The sequence below is a fragment of the Crinia signifera genome, chromosome 2 (assembly GCF_055691185.1).
Source record: "Crinia signifera chromosome 2, ASM5569118v1, whole genome shotgun sequence".
Classification (NCBI taxonomy): Eukaryota; Metazoa; Chordata; class Amphibia; order Anura; family Myobatrachidae; genus Crinia; species Crinia signifera.
The window spans coordinates 396784558-396804902 of record NC_139218.1 but is presented as its reverse complement, the minus strand read 5'-3'; the positions used below and the strand labels follow the sequence as shown (position 1 = coordinate 396804902).

The following is a 20345-nucleotide window of genomic DNA, read 5'->3' as shown; positions in this document are numbered from 1 at the left end:
TAATCACCACTATTAATATAACATATAATACAGTATAAATCTAAGTGTATCCTAACTGCCAGCAAAGACCCCACACCAGAATACAGGCGCAGGCCTGGTGGGACATGGGGCTGCGTTATATACAGGGAGCGCTATATAATCACCACTATTAATATAACATATAATACAGTATAAATCTAAGTGTATCCTAACTGCCGGCAAAGACCCCACACCAGAATACAGGCGCAGGCCTGGTGGGACATGGGGCTGCGTTATATACAGGGAGCGCTATATAATCACCACTATTAATATAACATATAATACAGTATAAATCTAAGTGTATCCTAACTGCCAGCAAAGACCCCACACCAGAATACAGGTGCAGGCCTGGTGGGACATGGGGCTGTGTTATATACAGGGAGCGCTATATAATCACCACTATTAATATAACATATAATACAGTATAAATCTAAGTGTATCCTAACTGCCAGCAAAGACCCCACACCAGAATACAGGTGCAGGCCTGGTGGGACATGGGGCTGCGTTATATACAGGGAGCGCTATATAATATCCACTATAATATAAAATATAATTGTAGTTAAGCTTATTGTTTCTAAAACATATGTCAAGATAATATGGTTAAGTAATAAGGCATGCTGGGAGCTGTAGTACATCCTGTCCTGTGTTATGTAAGGAACACTCACTCATCATATTACAATTCCCAGTAAGTGGAGATTTATACACAACACCCCGATTCACTATCCGTGTAAATTACAGCCAATAGGAACAAGTCTAGCACTGACTACTGTAATAGGGTGCATGCTGGGTGACAGACAGATATTGCAGCCAATCACAGCTATGAGTGAGCCAGAGGCAGAGAAATCTCACATAAACATATATTTATAATAACAGTATCTATCACGCCAATACTGGAACAACTCCAGGCACATTGGTCACCTGGTCACACAGGGGGAGGGGCTAAGCCATAAGCCATGTGCTGAATGTTCCCCCAATCAGATTCTCCTTCCTGTGATGTCACCAGTCTCTGGGTAGATTTCCTATGGTAATGTCTCCCAGCTCCTGACTCCCCCACATATAGTTACACACCCTCTCACTACACATAATGCAGCATGGATGGGCTCAGTGAGGGTGGTGGTGTAGGTGTGTAAGTGTCTGATGGGGTCACACAGAGAATAAAAGGACATCTGTCCTGCCTCATAATCCAGGTATATCCTCACTCTGTCACAGGGGATATTACCAGGTACCCGGATCCCTGTACTGTCATGTATCACTGTGTACTGATTGTTATCCCTCCACAGACACCAGGACTTGTTATTGCATCCAATGTATGACTGATCTCCTCTCCTGTCTATACTGGGATAACACATCCCCACCATCCACCACACTGACTTACTGACATCCACCTCCCAGTAATGTCGCCCTGAGGAGAATCTCCTGGTGCTGATCACCTGATAATACTGAAATCTCTCTGGTGTTACTGGGCGTCTCTGGTCTATATCTGACCATGATGCAGATTTCCTGTCACCTGATATCTGTATATTATTACCAGCTGTGGCTACATCCAGTAATAGGTCTGTAGGTTCCTGCACATAGATCCCTGTATTTATCCCTGTTATTATATCAGACTCTGTATTACCAGCTGTGGCTACATCCAGTAATAGGTCTGTAGCTTCCTGCACATAGATCCCTGTATTTATCCCTGTTACTATAGCAGATAATGTGTGTAATGTCCGGGAGATGAGACCCACATCCAGACCTCCTGCACCACGGACCTGGCTATCATGTCTCTCTGTGTCCTCAGTGTCACACAAGTCCCCTGTGTCCGGTTCCTGTAAGACAATCACTGGGTCAGACATGTTACACAGCTCCTCAATGTGACGCATCTTCCCGGACAGCTCGTCCTTCTTTATTTCCAGCTGCTGGATCAGATCAGAGACTGAGAGTGAAACGCGCTGTTCCTGCCTGGAGATCTCACTCAGGACTCTCTTCTCCAGGTCTTCCAGCTGTCTCCTGATGTCTCTAAACAGGGCAGTGACTGTCTCTGTGACACCCGCTGCTTTTCCCTGATCCTCTCTCCTGCGTTCCCGCAGTCTCTGCACTCTATTCTCAGTCTCCGCTCTCTTCCTGGTCAGTTTCTGCAGAACATCTCTCAGCTTCTCCTTCTTCTTCTCTGAGGCCTCATCCAATGACTCCACCTGATGTCCTCTGTGCTCCCCAATCAGACAGCAGGACACACAGATACAGGCAGCATCCTCAGTGCAGTAATATCTGTAGAGTTCCTTATGGACGGAGCATTTCCTGTTCCCCAGGGCAGTGGTGGGGTCACATAAGACGTGTTCTGCTGCCTTGCTGTGTACTCTCAGGTGATTATCACACAGATGAGCCTCACACAGCAGACAGGACTTAGCAGCAGGTACAGGAGCATGAATACAGTGAGTGCAGCAGATCGCGGTCTCCTCCTGATGTGGCCGAGCAGACAGGAACCTCCCCACTATGTTACACAGCGTTATGTTCCTCTGCAGTGCAGGACGCTCCTGACACTCTGCTCTGCACTCAGGACAGGAATAAACTCCAGCCCCCTCCTGTGTATCCAGCACACGATCAATACAGACCCGGCAGAAGTTGTGGCCACATCTCAGGGTTACAGGATCTGTATAAATGCTCAGGCAGATGGAACAGTCCAGCTCCGGGCTCAGATCAGCAGACGCCATTGCTGGCAGCAGAAGAGGGAAATGAAAGTGAAAGTCTCTGATACCAGTTAGGTCACATTCTGCACACAGGGCGAGGCTGAGCTGTCACTCATATTATAGCTACAGCAGAGGTAGAACTCTGGGAGGCAATGGAGTCATCTGCCGCCGGGCTCCTGCTATCAAGGGGGCACCTCTCCACCACTGCCAGTTTAAAACCATTAATTGAAAGCCATCAAAATTGCTTCTGTAGCTACAGTAAGTTCTGAAATATATATGTATATATATATATATATATATATATATATATATATATATATATATATGTGTGTGTTCTCTCTCTCTCTGTATATATATATATATATATATATATATATAGTATCTCTTACATATTTGGCTACATCTGTCACTCAATGTGTGAGTGTGTCTATAACGCTGTATGGAGTCATAGGCTAATAGCCTATCAGAGCCTCTGACTCCGCCCCCACACACTCACATAGTGACAGAGAACCAGCCCACAGTGCCAGGCAAAGACACTGCTACTCCACAGCCACCGGGTGAGCGGCATGTCTGCCCGCACCACCCCCCCTCTGCCAGCACCCAATCCCTCCCCCCCGCATTCGTGGCACCCCACCTACGACCCTCCCTCCCATGATTCGCGACCCCCCTCTGCGATTTGCGGCACCCCGCAACCCCCCATCCCGCCATTCGTGACCCCCCCTGCTGCCATTCGCTACACACACCCCCCGCGACCCCCCCTCCCGCCATTCGCGACACACACACCCACACCACCCCCCCTCCGACGATTCATGCGCCCCCTCCCGCGATTCGCAGCAACCCCCGTAACCCCCCCTCCCGCGGTTCGTGGGCACTCCTCCCGCAATTTGCGGCTACCCCCGAGACCCCCCCTCCCACAATTTGCGCGCTCCCCTCCTGCAATTTGCGGACACCCCTCCTGCGATTCACGGCACCCCCCGCACACCTCCCCCTCTCATGGACCCCCCGCACCCCCCCTCCCACGATTCACGGCAAGCCCCCGCGCCCCCCCTCCCATGATTCGCGTGACCCCCCTCCCGCGATTCACGCCACCCCCCTCCCTGAGACCCCCTCCCGCGATTTGCTGACCCCCACCCCCTCCCGCAATTATAGCCTCCCCTGCGCCCCCCTCATTGATTCACTGCACCCTACCACGCCCCTCCCGCAATTCACGGCACCCCCCGTGCCCCTCCCGCGATTCACGGCACCCCCCGCACCCCTCCAGCGATTCACTCCGTCCCCCCACACCCGACAGTCCCGCCACCGAGTTCTGATTGTCCCACGGCCTATTCAGTCAGATATAATGGATGACCATCGATAGCTACAACAATCGATGGTTATCCAAGTAATATTTTACTACTATCGATGGCAGGGGAGTCGCTGACGCTGTGTTGCCCACATACCCCTATCATGCCTCATAGCCCAGCCTCCTGCTCTCATGTGTAACGATCAGATCAGGTGATCGATCAAATTAACGTATGCCTCCTGTTATGATTATCTGTTCGATCAATGTATGTCTGATATTGTTGTAAAGTTATGTCTCCTGTGAGTATTGGAATCAGGACATGTCTTGTATTATGTGGGTAAACTGTAGGTGACCCTGGTTTGAGTTTGAGGCCTGTATTCCCTCTGTTTGACATCTGTAGAAATCCTCTGAAGTTAGGATGTCAGATAAGATCGGAAACCCCTCATAAAACACATTGGGGGGAAGAGCAATAGTGTCCGGCCAACAGGCAAAAGTTGCTCTGGCCCTCCACTAAATTACCTCTTATCACTTGAGGAATGTATAAATTCTACTTCAAAGCAGGGACGGATTCTTCACGGGAAAGCTCCTATATCTATGGACTTTCCCTAGGCTCAGCAAGAGAATGGTTAAAAATCCCAAGGGTGGGAGGGATGAGGGGCCTGCAGATAAAACCTCTGTACCTTTGAATACCCAGTTGTACTTCTCGGGGTGCAGCATCGAGCTGGAAGTGACCGCTTGTTTCTTGTGGAGGCCCCCCACTCCAGAATTGTATTTACGTGTAAGATACAGTTCTGTCATTTCTTTTTATTTCCTTTTTATTTCTGAAATTGCATTTATCTTGTGTGTGCTTTTAAAATCATTATACTATCTTGTAACCATTTTTATCACTTAAAGCTCTGTAGTGTTTCTAGGAATAAATAATACATATTTCCAGTCTCTGATTCTGTGTTCTTAAGACTCATTAGCCTCAGAAGAGTGGTCAGCGTTACCTTAGTTTATACTGCATTGTGTGGTCAGGTGCGAGCCAAGCCGCCCCTTGCGCAGTTTCAAGTGCTAAAATCAGGTTTTGGCTGGTGGCAGTGTACCTCAAAGAAAGAACCCGAGTGTCCAAAGTGAACCCCAGTCATGGCCGGAGCTGCTCAGATTGACGTATCGGAGCAGGCGACCGGTGGGTCTGTGACATTTGGTGGCAAGCGGTGGGGTGGAGAATTCATTTTTCTCTTTAAGAACTTAAGTGAGTGTGGGTAGAATTTTGTGAGAAATACCCACATCACCAGAATCAGAACTCAGAGCTTTACTATAGTTTTAAAAGTCACACAGTGGATGCAATCTCTGTTCCCCTCCCTTCTCTTGGTTTTTCTTTCCTATCTTTTGTACAAGTGTGAGACTCAGGATGGCTGATTACCAGCAGATGAGGAGAGATGACCTGGCGGTCGTGTGTATGCAGAGGAATATCCCTTGGTCTGGCCAGAGTAGAAAACGTTTGATTTGGGCACTAGTGGATGCCGATCGGACTCTAGCTGCTGGAGGAAACCAGTCCATGGACAATCCTACCCCAGGGGCTCAGTCAGCACTGGACATTACAAACGATTCCGCGCCAAAGTCAAACACGGTTCGTACTGAACTTTTACTGTCTGTGGAAGTAAATAATGTGTTGGATCAAGATGTGGACTCTGTTATCAATCATTGGGATATGTTAGATTTGTATGAGTCCGCACATAATCAAAGCAATCAGTCTTGAATTGTGTATACCAACATGACATACAATAAAGGTTTAGGTGATGTCAATTACAGGGTTGGTGGTGCTCCCAGGACAAGTTCAGGACAAACTGTATCTTTTGGGTTTTTTTTCCGCATTAGGGTGCAGAAAGAGAGACTGATTTAGTCTTTTCCGGGGCACTCTTTATTGATAAATTGGTGTTAATTATGTTATTAAAATGTAGCTTTTATTTGGTATGCCTTAAAACAAGTAGTGCTTAATACAGAAAACAGACGTACACACACATATACATATAAAGTGAATTCTTTGTCATCAGACACATATGGTGTAAAAATACTCCAAATCACAGTGTAAGTGATGTACAAAGGGTTATTCAATATCCCTTCAGTTTTCCCAGTTCATTTATCTTTGACCAAATATATATAGCAGATATATTGGTTGTGTATCAAGTTTGCGAAATTTCTTTAACTTGTAGGTGAAACAATATGAATCAACCCCTATTAAAATGTTGGGGTGATTATATGGCTTTTAATCCCAACAATATTTCCTTTCCCTTTTGTTTTTAATAGTTTATGTATAGGGGTCTAGGTAACATGCAATTATTTTGCTGAATCTGTATTCCTCCTATCAATTTGTTATCTTTGCTACACTTTCCAAACTGCAAAGTAGATTGTGATACAAACGATGTGTATTTTCAGGGCAGATTTGATACTGTTGCAAGTTTGAACAGCATCTACCATCCTATTTCCAGAATTTCTCATTGGGGAGTGTATAACAGTCAATTTATTGGATGAGAATCCTGATCTGTACGGTGGAGAGAGAAAGATAAGTTGTGCTATTTCTCTCACCAAGGAGCAATTCTGCTTTCCAGTATCATGTTAAAAACGTCAAATACTGAGTGAGAGTTTGCTCCTTTCGTACCTTCAGCACTGAGGGAGAGATAAATAGATATAAAGGGATGTGAGCTCTCTATTATGTCAGGAATGTACTGCTCAGAGTGTTTTCTGTTGCAATTAGTTGCAGTGCAGGAAAATCACCCGGCTGTTCTGACAGAGAGTGCTCACACCAAACCTGTGTGGGTAGTGGAGTTCAAAAGTGTCGCATACCTCATGGAAGATAAGATATCTGGGTTGTTCATACTAGCACCATTCTGCTGTCCGGTATCTGCCCTGTGGGCATAGAATATCAGATGAGAGATAAGTGTTAGTTGTCACCCAGACAGAATATACACATGTACCAGCTTTCTGCTGTTCTGATGTTGGTTGCAGATACAATCTCTGATGTTATTCACACTTGCAGAGACAATGAATGCAGTGGGCGTCAGAATGAGAGAAGCTACTGATTGGTGATTTTATTTCTCATAGAAGTCACAACAGATTTGTTTAACTCTCTCTAAGACAATTATAGAGTATCACTCCTCAAAAGTGAAGATATGCTATGTGGCTAATCTCACTGTTTTGACTGTTAAGTGTAATATTAGTCAGTTATTTATCTATTCCAGACATTGAGCAATCTTTTATGACATGTAGCAGTTAGTGCTAATACATATTGTCCTGATCATAGAATAATTGTCACAAGAACAATGCGCTATATGGCAGTATGAGTGCTGGGGCTGTTAATATAGCATTGCTCAATTTTGTTTTTTTAGGTAATCAAGGCAGTTTGTGTATGACAAGAAATAATTGGTGCCTATACACACTGCGCTATTCAGAGATCAATTATCACAGAAAAATGCGCTATATGGAAAATGCGCTTGCAGTAATAATACAAAACCAATCTATCACTTGAGAGATTTTAAGCAGTATACACAATAGGTAACATTCACTTTATATGTATATGTGTGTGTACGTCTGTTTTCTGTATTAAGCACTACTTGTTTTAAGGCATACCAAATAAAAGCTACATTTTAATAACATAATTAACACCAATTTATCAATAAAGAGTGCCCCGGAAAAGACTAAATCAGTCTCTCTTTCTGCACCCTAATGCAAAAGAATCAATCATGGGGAGCCTAACAAGGGACAGAGGTCCCAAATGACCACTGACGCGAATTTCACCGGACCGCGTCATGCACAGTTCCCTGTCTTGAAAGCAGACAGAGGAAGCCAAGTGAGTGTCAGCTTGGTTGTGAATAATGAGCTGGCCCTGGACACTACAGAAGGTGCTCAGAGAGCTGACATCTCTGCTAGCACCAGGGAGACTGTTGGATGTGTGGCAGTCAGGGAGACTGCAGAGTACCAATCTCCTACAGCACCAGAAGAGCCCAGTGAGTATTCTGACCCATATGGTGTTGATTATCCGTTTAGCCTTATGAGCCCAGAAGAAATCACTACAGAATGTCAGCGGCAAGGTATCTCCTGCCCCAACAATTCCCGCAGGGAGATGATCAAGCGGCTCACCTATGCACGAGACGATGAGAGCAATGTTGTTGGAATGTATCGCACCATGTTTCTAGGCTGGGGTCCCGATACAAGTCCTTGGATGCTGCTGAGAGAACTGAGAGACTGTTTTGAAATAGCGCAGCAATATGCCTATGATTGGAAAGAGCTTGATACCCCATGGTGGAAAGAGCAGTGCCGCTGGGTAGATGCTGAATGGCAGCGCCTGGAACAGCTTCCATCACCAGCTCCGGAACCTGCTCCAGAGACATCACCTCACAAGGCACAGTTTAAATGGCTGGGAGAAGCTGTGGATGCAAACAGTTTGTCCCACCAGGAAAAGGTACTTCTGCCTATTACAGTCATCATGGAACCTGCTCATGAGACCTCACCATCACAAGGCCCAGTTTAAACTGCTGGAAGATGTGAGCAGAGTTCTCCCACCAGTGGCCCCCGATTTGTTGCCGGAAGGGGCTGACTGTGAAGCGGACAAACTCATTGAGGAGACTATGTGTGCAGGGAGGGTGTGGGACCAGCCTGTTTTGGCAACTGGCCGCAGGTGTTTTAATTGTGACGAAGTGGGGCACATCAGTACACATTGCCCTGAGAGAAAGGAATCGTCACTTGTTCCGGTGACAGGTCACACAGGGAATCCTGCGATCGCTGTTCTGTGGGTGGAAGGACCACAGGAGCCACCCCAAGGTAACCTGCACGTGGATACGGTAGGAACTCAAGTAGCGGTTGGTCTACTAGACTCTGGTGCTGGCGTGCATTTAGCACTAGGGAGTCCCGAGAACTTTATTCCTAAGACTGTGGCTGAGAGTTGTGGAGGTGGGGTACACCCTGAGGTGCACAGGGCCCCGGGATATCTGGACTGGGGAGGTGGAAGAAGCCTCAGGGATGTCAGAAACATGGACCCTGTATCTAATACCGTGATTTGGGAGGCTGATTTGGGGAGGAGGCATGCTGCATATCAAATTGATAGTGATGTCATTAATACTGCAATGCTATTCCCTAATCCTGTTTTCCCCAGGTGATCCCTGCTGAACAACAAAGCAGCGGTACAAATGTATGTGGTCTGAAATATGAGTGTTATGTTGGTAATGATACAGTGGTATTGGCTAAGGATGCTCCAGTAACGCCTGCTGAGCAGAATACTACATCCAATGGTAATGCAAATGCATGTGATGTTGCCGACTTGTGTTTATCAGAACCTAACCCGTTGCAATTGTACAGGGGGGAAGTGGGTCCCAATGCCTGTACCAAGGTAGAGTTATGCGAGGTATCATTGTCAGATAATGCTGTGAAAGTACCATTAGCAGGGGCTGTGGGGAGTACTGAGGCAATCCCTGTGTTAGCAGTTCAAACAAGGAGAGCTGCAGCCCAGAACAGCTGTGATTTAACCCCTGCCTGTGTGGAAGGGGATTCCCTGGACATAGATCCCCCTCCACCCCCTCCCCTCCTGTAGAAGTGAATAGCTCAGATCAGGGTATAGACAGTGGAAAAGTATAAGCCGTCTATACATTTATTTGGCTTGAATCTTAACATACACTTTAAGCTAGCTTAACTAAAAATAACTCACGCTGACACAATAAAGACACGGACACCAAAGCAATTAGATTTAAAGGTCATATGTATATTTATTATGTGGTATGACCCTTCTTCGTAAAGCGCTGGCAATAAGGCGCCACGGATGACCAGCTCTAGTCACATCAAAAATGGCGGCGACTTAAACGCCCCAACTGATTGATATTAATATGGGAACGACTGAGACGGCCCATCTGACTAAGGCACAACCTAACGCTGGGAAGTCTCACCACCCCCGCTCTGGCTGGTGTGGACACTCCGCTGACGGAGTGCCCACCGCGCCCCCCGCAAAGGCAGGACACCCTGCCGGCTTTCCAGGGGGCAGTGCCTCCCAGCGCCCTCTCATGCCACAAGTGACCGCTGGACCGTGACGCCCTACCGCCACCGCCAGGCTCTAAGAGACAAACTAAATAGACTCGAAGAGCCACCGCATGCCACCCAAACGAAAACTGACCTACAGATGGAGTAGGTCTCATCCTTGCTGGCGGGTCGCCAGGACGTCCCCTCTGGCGACCCGCCAGCAGCCTCGCCAGCGAATATATACTGAGACGCGCGTGCCTCAGGGAGACGGACAGGGTTAGGGGGGGTTAGGGGGGGTGCGGGAAGGCGGCGGGGACCCCGGGTTACCGCCTGCAAGCCGGCGGGGACCCGGGGGAACGGATGGAAGCGCCGTCGGAAGGGGACGCGCGCGCCTCTCGTGCGCACGCGTCCCCTTCTTGCCACCGCCATGGCGCTGGCGGGGGATGGCGGCTGGCGACGCCAGCGCCATCCCCTGCCATGATGAGAGCTGCTCCATCTGTAGGCGTCCGCTAACTTAAGCTAAACAGGAAAAAATATCCCCCAACAATACCCCTAAACACAAATTAGATGTTGCACGCCGCCATCAGGGAGTCCCTGCACCCGGACAGACGGCAGATGCGGCATCCTCTGACGTGGTGGGGGACGTTGCCGGGCAGCGTCCCAAGCCTCACTCTGAGGCTAAGCATCGGGGCGTTGCTAGGCAACGTCCCCGAACTTCCGCCCGGCGGCCGGGAGCGCGAATTTTGAATAAATAGCCGGTGTCTGCTGGGCACAGACGCCGGTTATAGCTTTTTGGCTTCTTATAGCATATTGCTTGTGCCTCCCGGTCCCCTTGGTCTTCGGTCCTCGGTTTCCTGGCTGAAGTACTCTGCTACAGTTTTCCAGGTGTTCCCAGCCTGTCTGTCATATATTCCAGCGGTGATCATTCCCAGTCTTCTCCTGGAGTTCTCAGCTGCGTTCCATTCTCAGCCTGTAAGCCTGCATCGGACCCACAGTCTCCATCTTCCGTGGGTCACGTAAATGCTCCAGTGGAGCCCTGGTCTTTTCCTTCCCTGGTCCGCTGGCCCTCTGTGGCTTTGCCCCTCCGTGGGATAGTATTTTGTGTCCTCTCTTGTGTCTCCTTATTCCCTTTATTCTCTTCAGGATATATTCCCTTGCCCCTGTATTTCATTAGAATTCTGTTTAGGCAGGAGTATATCTTCTTCCTCCAGATTCCTGCTTTGGGGAGTCACGGTCCCCCTGGTGTGTATTGTTGGAGACTCCCTTCCTTCAGCTGGTGTCTGCGACTAGGTCGCGCTCCCGTCTTGGCCTGGTGCCGACAGTTAGGGGCCTTTACCCAGTTAGGTCCATTAGTTAGCTGGTCCTCTTGGGTTACCCCGTGGCGATCGCTTTCCCCTTGTCATTACATAAGACCTGGCTGCATCGGGGTCGGAGCGGGCCTAACTCGCTCCTTCGGACGCGGCGGCCCCAGGTGAAGCCTAGCTCTACAGGGGTTTGCCATCTGCCTCGGGGACTCAACAGAGTTAGTGTAGTACCCGCTGTGGCCATCCGGCGGTCCAGGCTACGGGCTCACGCCTGATCACCTTGTCTTCTGTAACCAGCGATTGTCTCCAGCGCCCAGGCCAGGGCACGTAACATTATAACCAGCCAGAAAAAGACAGATTACATTAGTCTGATAACTTTGTGTGGTGATTTATTTTGTGATCTTGTATTATGAGTACTACTCCCCAGACTTTTTCTGATCAGCTTCAAGGGCTTACTCAGATGGTGCGGGAATTATCTTTAAAAGTAGCTTCCCAAGAGCAAAGGATGCGGCCCCCCAAAGCCAGGGGGTTCAGACCCCAAAATGAACTTACCAGATCGGTTCTCTGGGGATCGCAAAACTTTTTTTAATTTTCGAGAGAGCTGCAAGTTGTATTTTCGGCTCAAACCACGCTCCTTCACGTCCGAGGCCCAGCGTATTGGACTTGTAATATCGTTGCTCCAGGGTGACCCTCAGACCTGGGCCTTTGGACTGCCTTCGGACAGCCCAGCTCTGTCCTCGTTGGACAATTTCTTTAGTTCTCTTGGGTTATTGTATGATGATCCTGACCGTGAAGCCTCAGCAGAGACTCATCTTAGGGCCCTTAAGCAAGGGAAAGACCCAGCTGAGGCTTATTGTACTGAGTTCCGACGATGGGCAAATGATTGCGGATGGAACGATCCTGCGTTACGCAGTCAATTTCGTTGCGGTCTGGCTGACGAAATTAAAGATTGCCTTATTCAATACCCGGCACCAAAAACTCTGGACAAATTAATGGAATTAGCCATTAAAATTGAACGGGGCTCTCTCACTCGGGTGGTCCCCTATGTTCCGGTGACCCCTGAGGAAAGCGAGGAGCCTATGCAACTCGGGGCAGCTCGCATTTCCCCGGAAGAAAGGTCTCGCCGACTGAGCTCAGGTCTTTGCTTATACTGTGGCTGTAAGGGTCACATTTTGAGAAATTGTCCCAATAGGCCAGTAAAAGGCCGGGCCAAGTGAACGAAGAGAGGATTCACTTTGGCCTTCAGCTGTTTTCCTCTCTAGATTCATTATAAGTACCGGGGTATATTTCTTTTAGGGATGTAAGTTTTCAGGGTCTGTGTTCATCGACAGTGGCGCGGCAGGTAATTTCCTAGACTCTGCCCTCGCCCAGAGTTTGGGGATTCCTCAACTCCAGCTTCCTATCCCCATTACCCAGGGGGTTTAGATGGTGGGGTGCTATCCAATGGGGCCGTCACATTTCAGACTCCTCCCGTACGGTTGACCATTGGTCTTTTTCATCAGGAGGAGATTACCTTCCTGATAACCTCATGTCCTTCGATGCCCATCGTGTTGGGTTTCCCCTGGTTGAAGAGACACAATCCCATCATTGATTGGCGCCTGGGGGAGATTACCCATTGGAATCCCAATTGTCAGCAAAAGGGCCTTCATATTTCACTCCCGGTAAAATCCACCTCTTTAGCAGGGGTTCCCGTTCCTTACCAGGATTTTTCAGATGTCTTTTCTAAGGGTAAGGCCGACAGTTTGCCTCCACACCGGCCATACGACTGTGCCATCCATTTAGTCCCGAACGCACCATTGCCCAAGTGCAGGCTTTATGCTTTGTCTCTCCCGGAGACAAAGGCTATGGATGAGTACATCCAAGAAAGTCTTTCCAAGGGGTATATTCGGCCCTCTAAATCCCCGCTCAGTGCCGGCTTCTTTTCTGTGGAAAAAAAAGATGGTTCTTTGAGGCCTTGCATAGACTTCCGTGCCCTCAATATAATTACGGTGAAGAACACCTATCCCCTTCCTTTAATTACGGTTCTTTTTGACCAACTACGATCCGCTACCATTTTCTCCAAAATAGATCTAAGGGGGGCCTATAACCTCATAAGAATCCAGGAAGGGGACGAATGGAAGACGGCGTTCAGTACTCAAACAGGGCACTATGAGTACCTGGTAATGCCATTTGGTCTCTCCAATGCCCCAGCCGTTTTTCACGGACCGCCGACATGGACCTGGAGGACGACACGGACCGCCGACATGGACCTGGAGGACGACACAGGACATCAGGACCAGGGCTACCTACGGGATCAAGAAAGGTAAGTATCAGTATGTGTGTAATGTATGTATTAAACTTTTATTTTAATTGTGTCAGTGTGTGTTTATTGTACTATTTTTTTAACTGTGGAACTACAAGTACCAGCGGGCCCTTTAATGCCCAGCAGGCTGGGACTTGTGGTTCTCCAAGTCCCAGCTTGCTGGGGAGGCTTGCTGGCACTTGTAGTGCCACAGTAAAAAACAATAGTTTCATCTTTTTTTTTACACTTGAATCAGCCCGATGCCCACCGCCCAGGGGCATCGGGGACAGTACCAGGCTTCAGCCTGGTCAGGTAAGTCCTGGAGGGGGAGGACCCCTTTATTGGGGGGGTCCCCACTCCCCCAGGGCCCCTGGCCAGGCTGACTGGTCGGTAGGGATGAATGCTTTGGCCGGGGGGACTTGCATAAAAAGTCTCCCCCCGGCTGTGGCATTACCCTGCTGGCTGGTTTTGCCTGGGGCTGGTTCTTAAAATACGGGGGACCCCTAGTCATTTTGTCCCCCGTATTTTGGGAACCAGCCCCAGAGCAGGAGCCTGGGGCTGGTTGTTAAAAATCGGGGAACCCCTATTTGTCGGGTTCCCTGATTTTTAATTACCGGCTCCAGGCAACTCGGGCCAATAAGTCCGTGGTCTTATGAATCCCGGGATGCCCTGCAGTCTTGCTATCGTGAAAGTCAGTAAGCACTCTTCGCCTAAGAGTTTTACGGACAAATAACTGACCCCTAGGAGTCTGAGCTGGGGCCTGGCCTTGGGCCTAACGAATGAGCCCCTCTAGAGTCAAACTGAGACCGGCCTGTATGCAGGAGGCAGGAAGAATGGAGATCACCGACTCTTGAGTGGAATGTTGCGGAACAATGCACCGTGAAAGAGCATCCGCTTGAAGATTCTTAGGACCGGGTCTATAAGAAATAATAAAATTGAAGCGAGTAAAAAACAACGCCCAGCGGGCATGCCGGGCATTAAGTCTCTTGGCAGCTTCAATATACTGCAGATTCTTGTGGTCCGTTAAAACCACTACTTGATGATTCGCACCTTCTAGCCAATGCCTCCATTCCTCGAAGGCCCACTTGATAGCTAATAATTCTCTGTGCAAGAAAGGGTTAAAACTGTTCAATTAGCGCTGGTGTTGTTCCCATAGAATAGTCTCTGTGTTTAAAAAACACACCAAAAAGTCACAGAATTGTCACCAATGAGGTTCCACAATAGGTGGGATTTCACAAAGGTTTCAGATCCTCCAATGATAACGTCCTCCCAGTTAGGATATGAAATGACACAAAGAAAAATAATAGTGCATAACTTTTTAAAACATGTAGTTTAATAGGGATGTGCACTTACAATTGGTAGGGGTAATAAAAGCATCAATATAAAATCGCTCAAGGCAAGACTGGGGTGCCAGGAAGACAGTCCAAGAAGCAGGATACCACCAGGTCCGGAAGCTGGGGTGAGCTGGAATCTCGAATGTCAGCACAAAAGTCCGTAAGTACTTAAATAAATTAGGCAACAAACGCCAAATGCATTTCGGACACTAGGTCCTTCCTCAGTAGCGTGTTAACCGACTCTTGAGTGGAATGTTGCGGAACAAAGCACCGTGACAGAGCATCCGCTTGAAGATTCTTAGGACCGGCTCTGCGTTCGCGGAGTCGGCGGTCTATTTTGATAGACAACTCAGGCACCGGGTATTGGATCAAACTATCTTTAATGGTATCCAATAATCCACACCGGAACTGGCTACGCAGAGCTGGATCGTTCCACCCACAGTCATTCGCCCAGCGGCGGAACTCCGTGCAATACACCTCCACAGGATCTTTTCCCTGTTTTAATGCCCGTAAGTGAGACCCTGCAGATGCCTCTCTATCAGGGTCATCATAAAGTAAACCCAGGGACTTAAAGAAATTATCCACTGAGGCCAACACAGGACTATCAAAGGGCAAGCCAAAAGTCCACGTCTGTGGGTCCCCCTGTAACCAGGGGATTACCAAACTCACCCTTTGAGCCTCCGACCCAGTAGACTTTGGTCGGAGCCGAAAGTACAACTTACAACTCTCTCTAAAGTTAAAAAACTCCTTTCTATTACCGGAAAACTGGTCAGGCATATTCATTTTCGGTTCAGGTGTTACTACCGGGGAGGAACGAGACCCTCTCTCCTGATTAGTAACCCGGAGCGACAATTCCTGTACCATTTGCGTTAGACCCGCAACCTGGGCGTCTAACGGAGGGGAGGTAGGATTCATAATGAGGGCTCCGCACAACCACTAACACCCACGGACAAAACAGGTATATTATATAAATGAGATTTATATAATCTGTTTGGGCCGGTGATAATGTAACGTGCGTGGGTGTATACAGCGATGGTGGTAGGCTGAGCCCTCAGCTGGGACCGCTGTTTAGAACGGCCACGGCGAAGCCCTATGCTGACTCTGTTGGCCGTCCTGGACAAGTGACCGCAGGCTGCAAGGTGCTAGGCTTCTCCTTTAGTCGCCGCGTCTGAAGGAGCGAGTTAAGCCCGCTCCGACTCCGATGCAACCAGGTTTTATGTTGGCACAAACCCACGGCGACTGTCAGGGACTGGACCAAAAGGAAGATCTAACTACCAGGGCCTAATTGAACAGAACACCCTACCTAACGGCACCAGACCAAGGACGGGGAGTGTGACCGAGTCACAGGCACCAGTACTACCAGCAACGGGGTGCCACCAAACACGCCAACACAAAATGGTACAGTAACATTACCCCAAAACGGGCGTAAATCCCCTAGCGTGAGCCTCTCCGAACCTCAGAGAGCCAGGCAATGCAGGGACAGAACAACTAAGGAATAAATTGTAGCTCGCCCACAAAGTAACGGATAAGAACCGGGCTGAACTAGAGCACTTACATGACCGGATAGGAAACTCCAGCAGCAACAGATGGAGAAGTGCACGTCTGGAGTAACTTGGCAGGACCAGATGACAATATAGCTGACCAAGGAACGACTGCAGGACCGGCGGTCGGATACGGCTGACCCAACGGCAGGCGGTACGGCACGGGACCGGTGCACGGCAGCTGATAAATTAATTATTACAGCTGTCCGGGCGCGCTCTGCCCGGTGTCCCCTGGTTGCCTGGCAACCCCCGGGCGACGCGGCCAGACTTTCTACACTGTCCCCCGGCTGGGCGGAAGTGACGCACCGCAGCCGGGCGGACGTCACCTCCTCTGCCCGGAGCTCGCCGGGTGGAAGTGCCCGAACAGCCCTTCTAAGGGCGCCGGGACGCTGCTGCGGTGGTGCTGCAGCAGCACGCTTGTCAGCGCTGCTGACAGTTGGTGCTTAAGATATGGGGGACCCCTACTCATTTTTCCCCCCCTAATTTAAGAACCAGCCCCGGACCTGGAGCCTGGGGCTGGTTTTAAAAAATCTGTGCTGGTTATAGCTGTGGGGGGGACCCCACGCCGTTTTTTTATTTATTTATTTATTTGTTTTTCAATTTATTTTTTCTACACCTTGCAGCCTGCATGGATCTGACTAATCCGTGCAGACTGCCTGTACGAATTCATATTAGCGGCCGTATATACGGCCAGCTAATACGAATAAATACGCCATCGGAGGGTTACAAAGCAGTCGTATTTGACTGCTTTGTAAATTCCCCTCCGGAACACGACTTTGCATACGGCTGAAACAGCCGTATGCAGTCGCATTCATTCGTATTAAGAATACGAATACGAAATTTTGGATTCGTATTCTTAGTAAATTTCCCCCTTTATATTCGTATTCTTAGTAAATTTCCCCCTTTATATTCGTATTCTTAGTAAATTTCCCCCTTGGCTTCAGTTTCAATCACCTTCTTTGGTCAAGTCTTTTAAGATACGCCAACTGGTAACTTTTACCACTAAATTTGTGGTCTATTTAATCAGTTCCCCGTTTGGGCGCCATTATGTAGGCAAAACGGAGTGATCGAAGGGCAGCAGTCCATCGCTCTGCCATCAAATTACCCTGGTCATCGGGTCGGAGTGACCAGCCAGTAGCCCAACTGACTCAGTGGCCATCATTTTGGTGTTTGGATATTCTGCTATTTGTTTCTAATATGTGGTAGATTCAATACCTGTCATGATTAATTGCTTATGGGGGTTATTCTGATTCACTCGGAAAGGCACAATTACACTCTAATGGGCAAAACCATGTGCACTGCAGGTGGGGCAGATGTAACATGTGCAGAGAGAGTTAGATTTGGTGAGTTATTGTTTCTGTGCAGGGTAAATACTGTCTGCTTTATTTTTACACTGCAATATAGATATCAGTTTGAAGTACACCCCCCACCCAAATCTAATTCTCTCTGCTCATGTTACATCTGCCCCACCTGCAGTGCCCATGGTTTTGTCCATTAGAGACTGCCTTTGCGAGTGAATCAGAATAACCCCCTATGTCTTTTGAATATAGCTAGTTGTATGAAATCATTAATCACGGTTTGCTGTTATGTATTCATGATCTGAATGATGTTTATCAGGCCACTATATTACATGTCCGTGGGTCCCCTTCCGGATTTTCTGACAGCCACCCGGGAGGAGGTCATTTCTGCATTCTGGAGCAGCAGTGTGGATCTCATAAAAAAACACCATGCTGTGATGCAGATGGGGCAGATGTGACATGTGCAGAGTTAGATTTGGCAGGGGTGTGTCCTGAGCTGGTTTTGATGCAGTTTGAGAATAAAGCATTTCATCTCTCGTCCTCTGCCCCACCTCTGTATCTGTCTGTGGTCCCCAGCAATCTGATACTGCTCCCGTTTTATTCTCCCATCGCTCCTCCTTGCATGGAGACGTCATCAGACTCCAGGGATCGCCCCAAAATGTACCTCTGCTGCTCTGCCTGGGGATGGTTCGATAGTAAAAAAGATTGACAGTCATTAGGCTAACCACTATTGGTCAACAGTTCAAAGGTTGACATACCAAAAAGGACAACAAAAGCAAAATTCCGCCATGGAAATGTCACCATGAAAATGGTTGACATGCAGTTTTGTGTGCCAATGTCGACATGGTCACCATATAAGTGTATCACATCCCTCGTTCGCCATGCTTCGTGCACGGTGTCTCGCTGACACACTATTATATTCTCCGTCCACTGGGATGGTAAAAACTCTGTCCTGTCTCCCTCGTGCCTCTCTTGTGTCTCTATCTCTCTGCTATTACCACCGGGGTGTTCCATTGCTTTCCCTAACCCCACACCCAGTGGTTCTCTGCTTCCCCTCCTCTCCCTGGGCCTAATTCAATAACACTCAGAACATCAGTGCCAGCCCCGTATTCGTCGATTTGCGGAGGAAATAAGAGCCAGTCTAGACAGACTTTTATTTCAGAAAGCGACCATCGAATAATTTCTCTCCTCTACGGCCGCATATTACCAAGGAGTTTTGGCGGCGAGGGCAATGGGTGGCGTTAAGCCGCTCGGTAAGCAGAGAACAACCACTGCTTACCAAGTGAGGTTGAATTACCCCCAAAGTGCATTTTGTCGCAGCACAGCTAAAGCACAATACACTTATAAACATACTCATTCATTCGGTACATTCTTATACATCACAATACAGATGGAATAAGATATACTAAACTAGGAGTGGTATTGGCATAGGTTTGTCCCAGTTGTCTGGAGGCAAGTTAAATACTGGTGCACCCACCCCAATAGCTTAATCAGTAAGGTGTCTGTCTCCAGTAAGACAGGTCAAGGGTTTGAAAACGGGGTGTGTCTCTTGTACTCAAAAATGATGTTAGGAGGGGGAATCAGCCACAGAAACAATATCAACGGCTTTCAATGCACTGATTCCAACTCTCAGAGGAGGAGAGGTGCCCCCTTGGGAGCAGGAGCCCAGCGGTAAATGACTCCACTGTCTCCCAGAGTTACGCCTCTGAGGAGTGGCCAAAGCGGGTGGCTACCTCCAGTCCATGTTTTCCAGGCCACCTGTGGATCTGTAGAATGTGTCGGTTAGGAATGAGCGCAGCACACGTGTGATCTTACAGAGGTTACTCATCAACTACACGCCCCGCAAAGCTCACTATCTAGTACTAGATTTAAATAATACAATGTTTTGCTGTGCTGCATGAGTGATTATTGGATGATGGCGCATGCGCACAGCACGCTGTGCACATGCGCAAGTTGTCTGTACGAAGGCCTTCGCTGGCTGCTATCAGGGTGATTGACACCCTGCGGCCGATTTAATATGGTAACACAGCGTTTTCTAGGAGAGGCCTAGAAAATGCAGGCTTCCCCGGGCATTGGGAGGGAGGGCCACTGATGATGTCATGAGCGGCCTCCTGATGTCATCAGCAGCCTCTTTCTCCCCATGGCCTTCACAGAGACGAGTTAGTTTAGATATATTCTTCATTGTGAGTGCGGGGGGGGGGGGGGGATCATTCTATGGCGAGTGATTATCCCCCTGTGTGCACGGGTGGGAACGTGGCAGGGCATTCTTAACCTGAATCAGGCCCCTTATGTGGGGTAAACTTCGCTATACAAACTTAGTTTCAAATTATTATTAGTATTACTGGTACGAAGACATCTCCGCCTGCTTCTTTATATGGGAACCTCCGTAGGGCTGTTTCAATTGGACAGGCAAAAAACAAATAAAAAAACGAATTCGATACCGGACTAAAAATGGCCACAATTGGTGAAAACACGTGGAACGGTGGCTAATCCCCACTCCGCCTAAAAAACAGGAAAGTGCAGATTTTTCAGCCAGGTGAAAAACCAGATGTAATTGACTCCACCTCCTCAGCCTGTGCGAGTGGCGATAACCGGCACAGCTCCGTACTTATCATGTACATGGATGGAAACGT

At 48.5% G+C, this 20345-nt stretch overlaps 1 protein-coding gene across 1 annotated transcript; it reads right to left on the bottom strand.

Annotated features, from left to right (window-relative positions):
* Positions 1–479: 479 nt before the first annotated feature.
* On the bottom strand, positions 480–2735 carry LOC146058286 (E3 ubiquitin-protein ligase TRIM39-like). The gene has a single exon (XM_083170517.1). It carries the CDS (start codon positions 2709–2711, stop codon positions 1038–1040), a length of 1674 nt encoding a protein of 557 aa, XP_083026643.1. The 5' UTR covers positions 2712–2735; the 3' UTR covers positions 480–1037.
* Positions 2736–20345: the final 17610 nt, after the last annotated feature.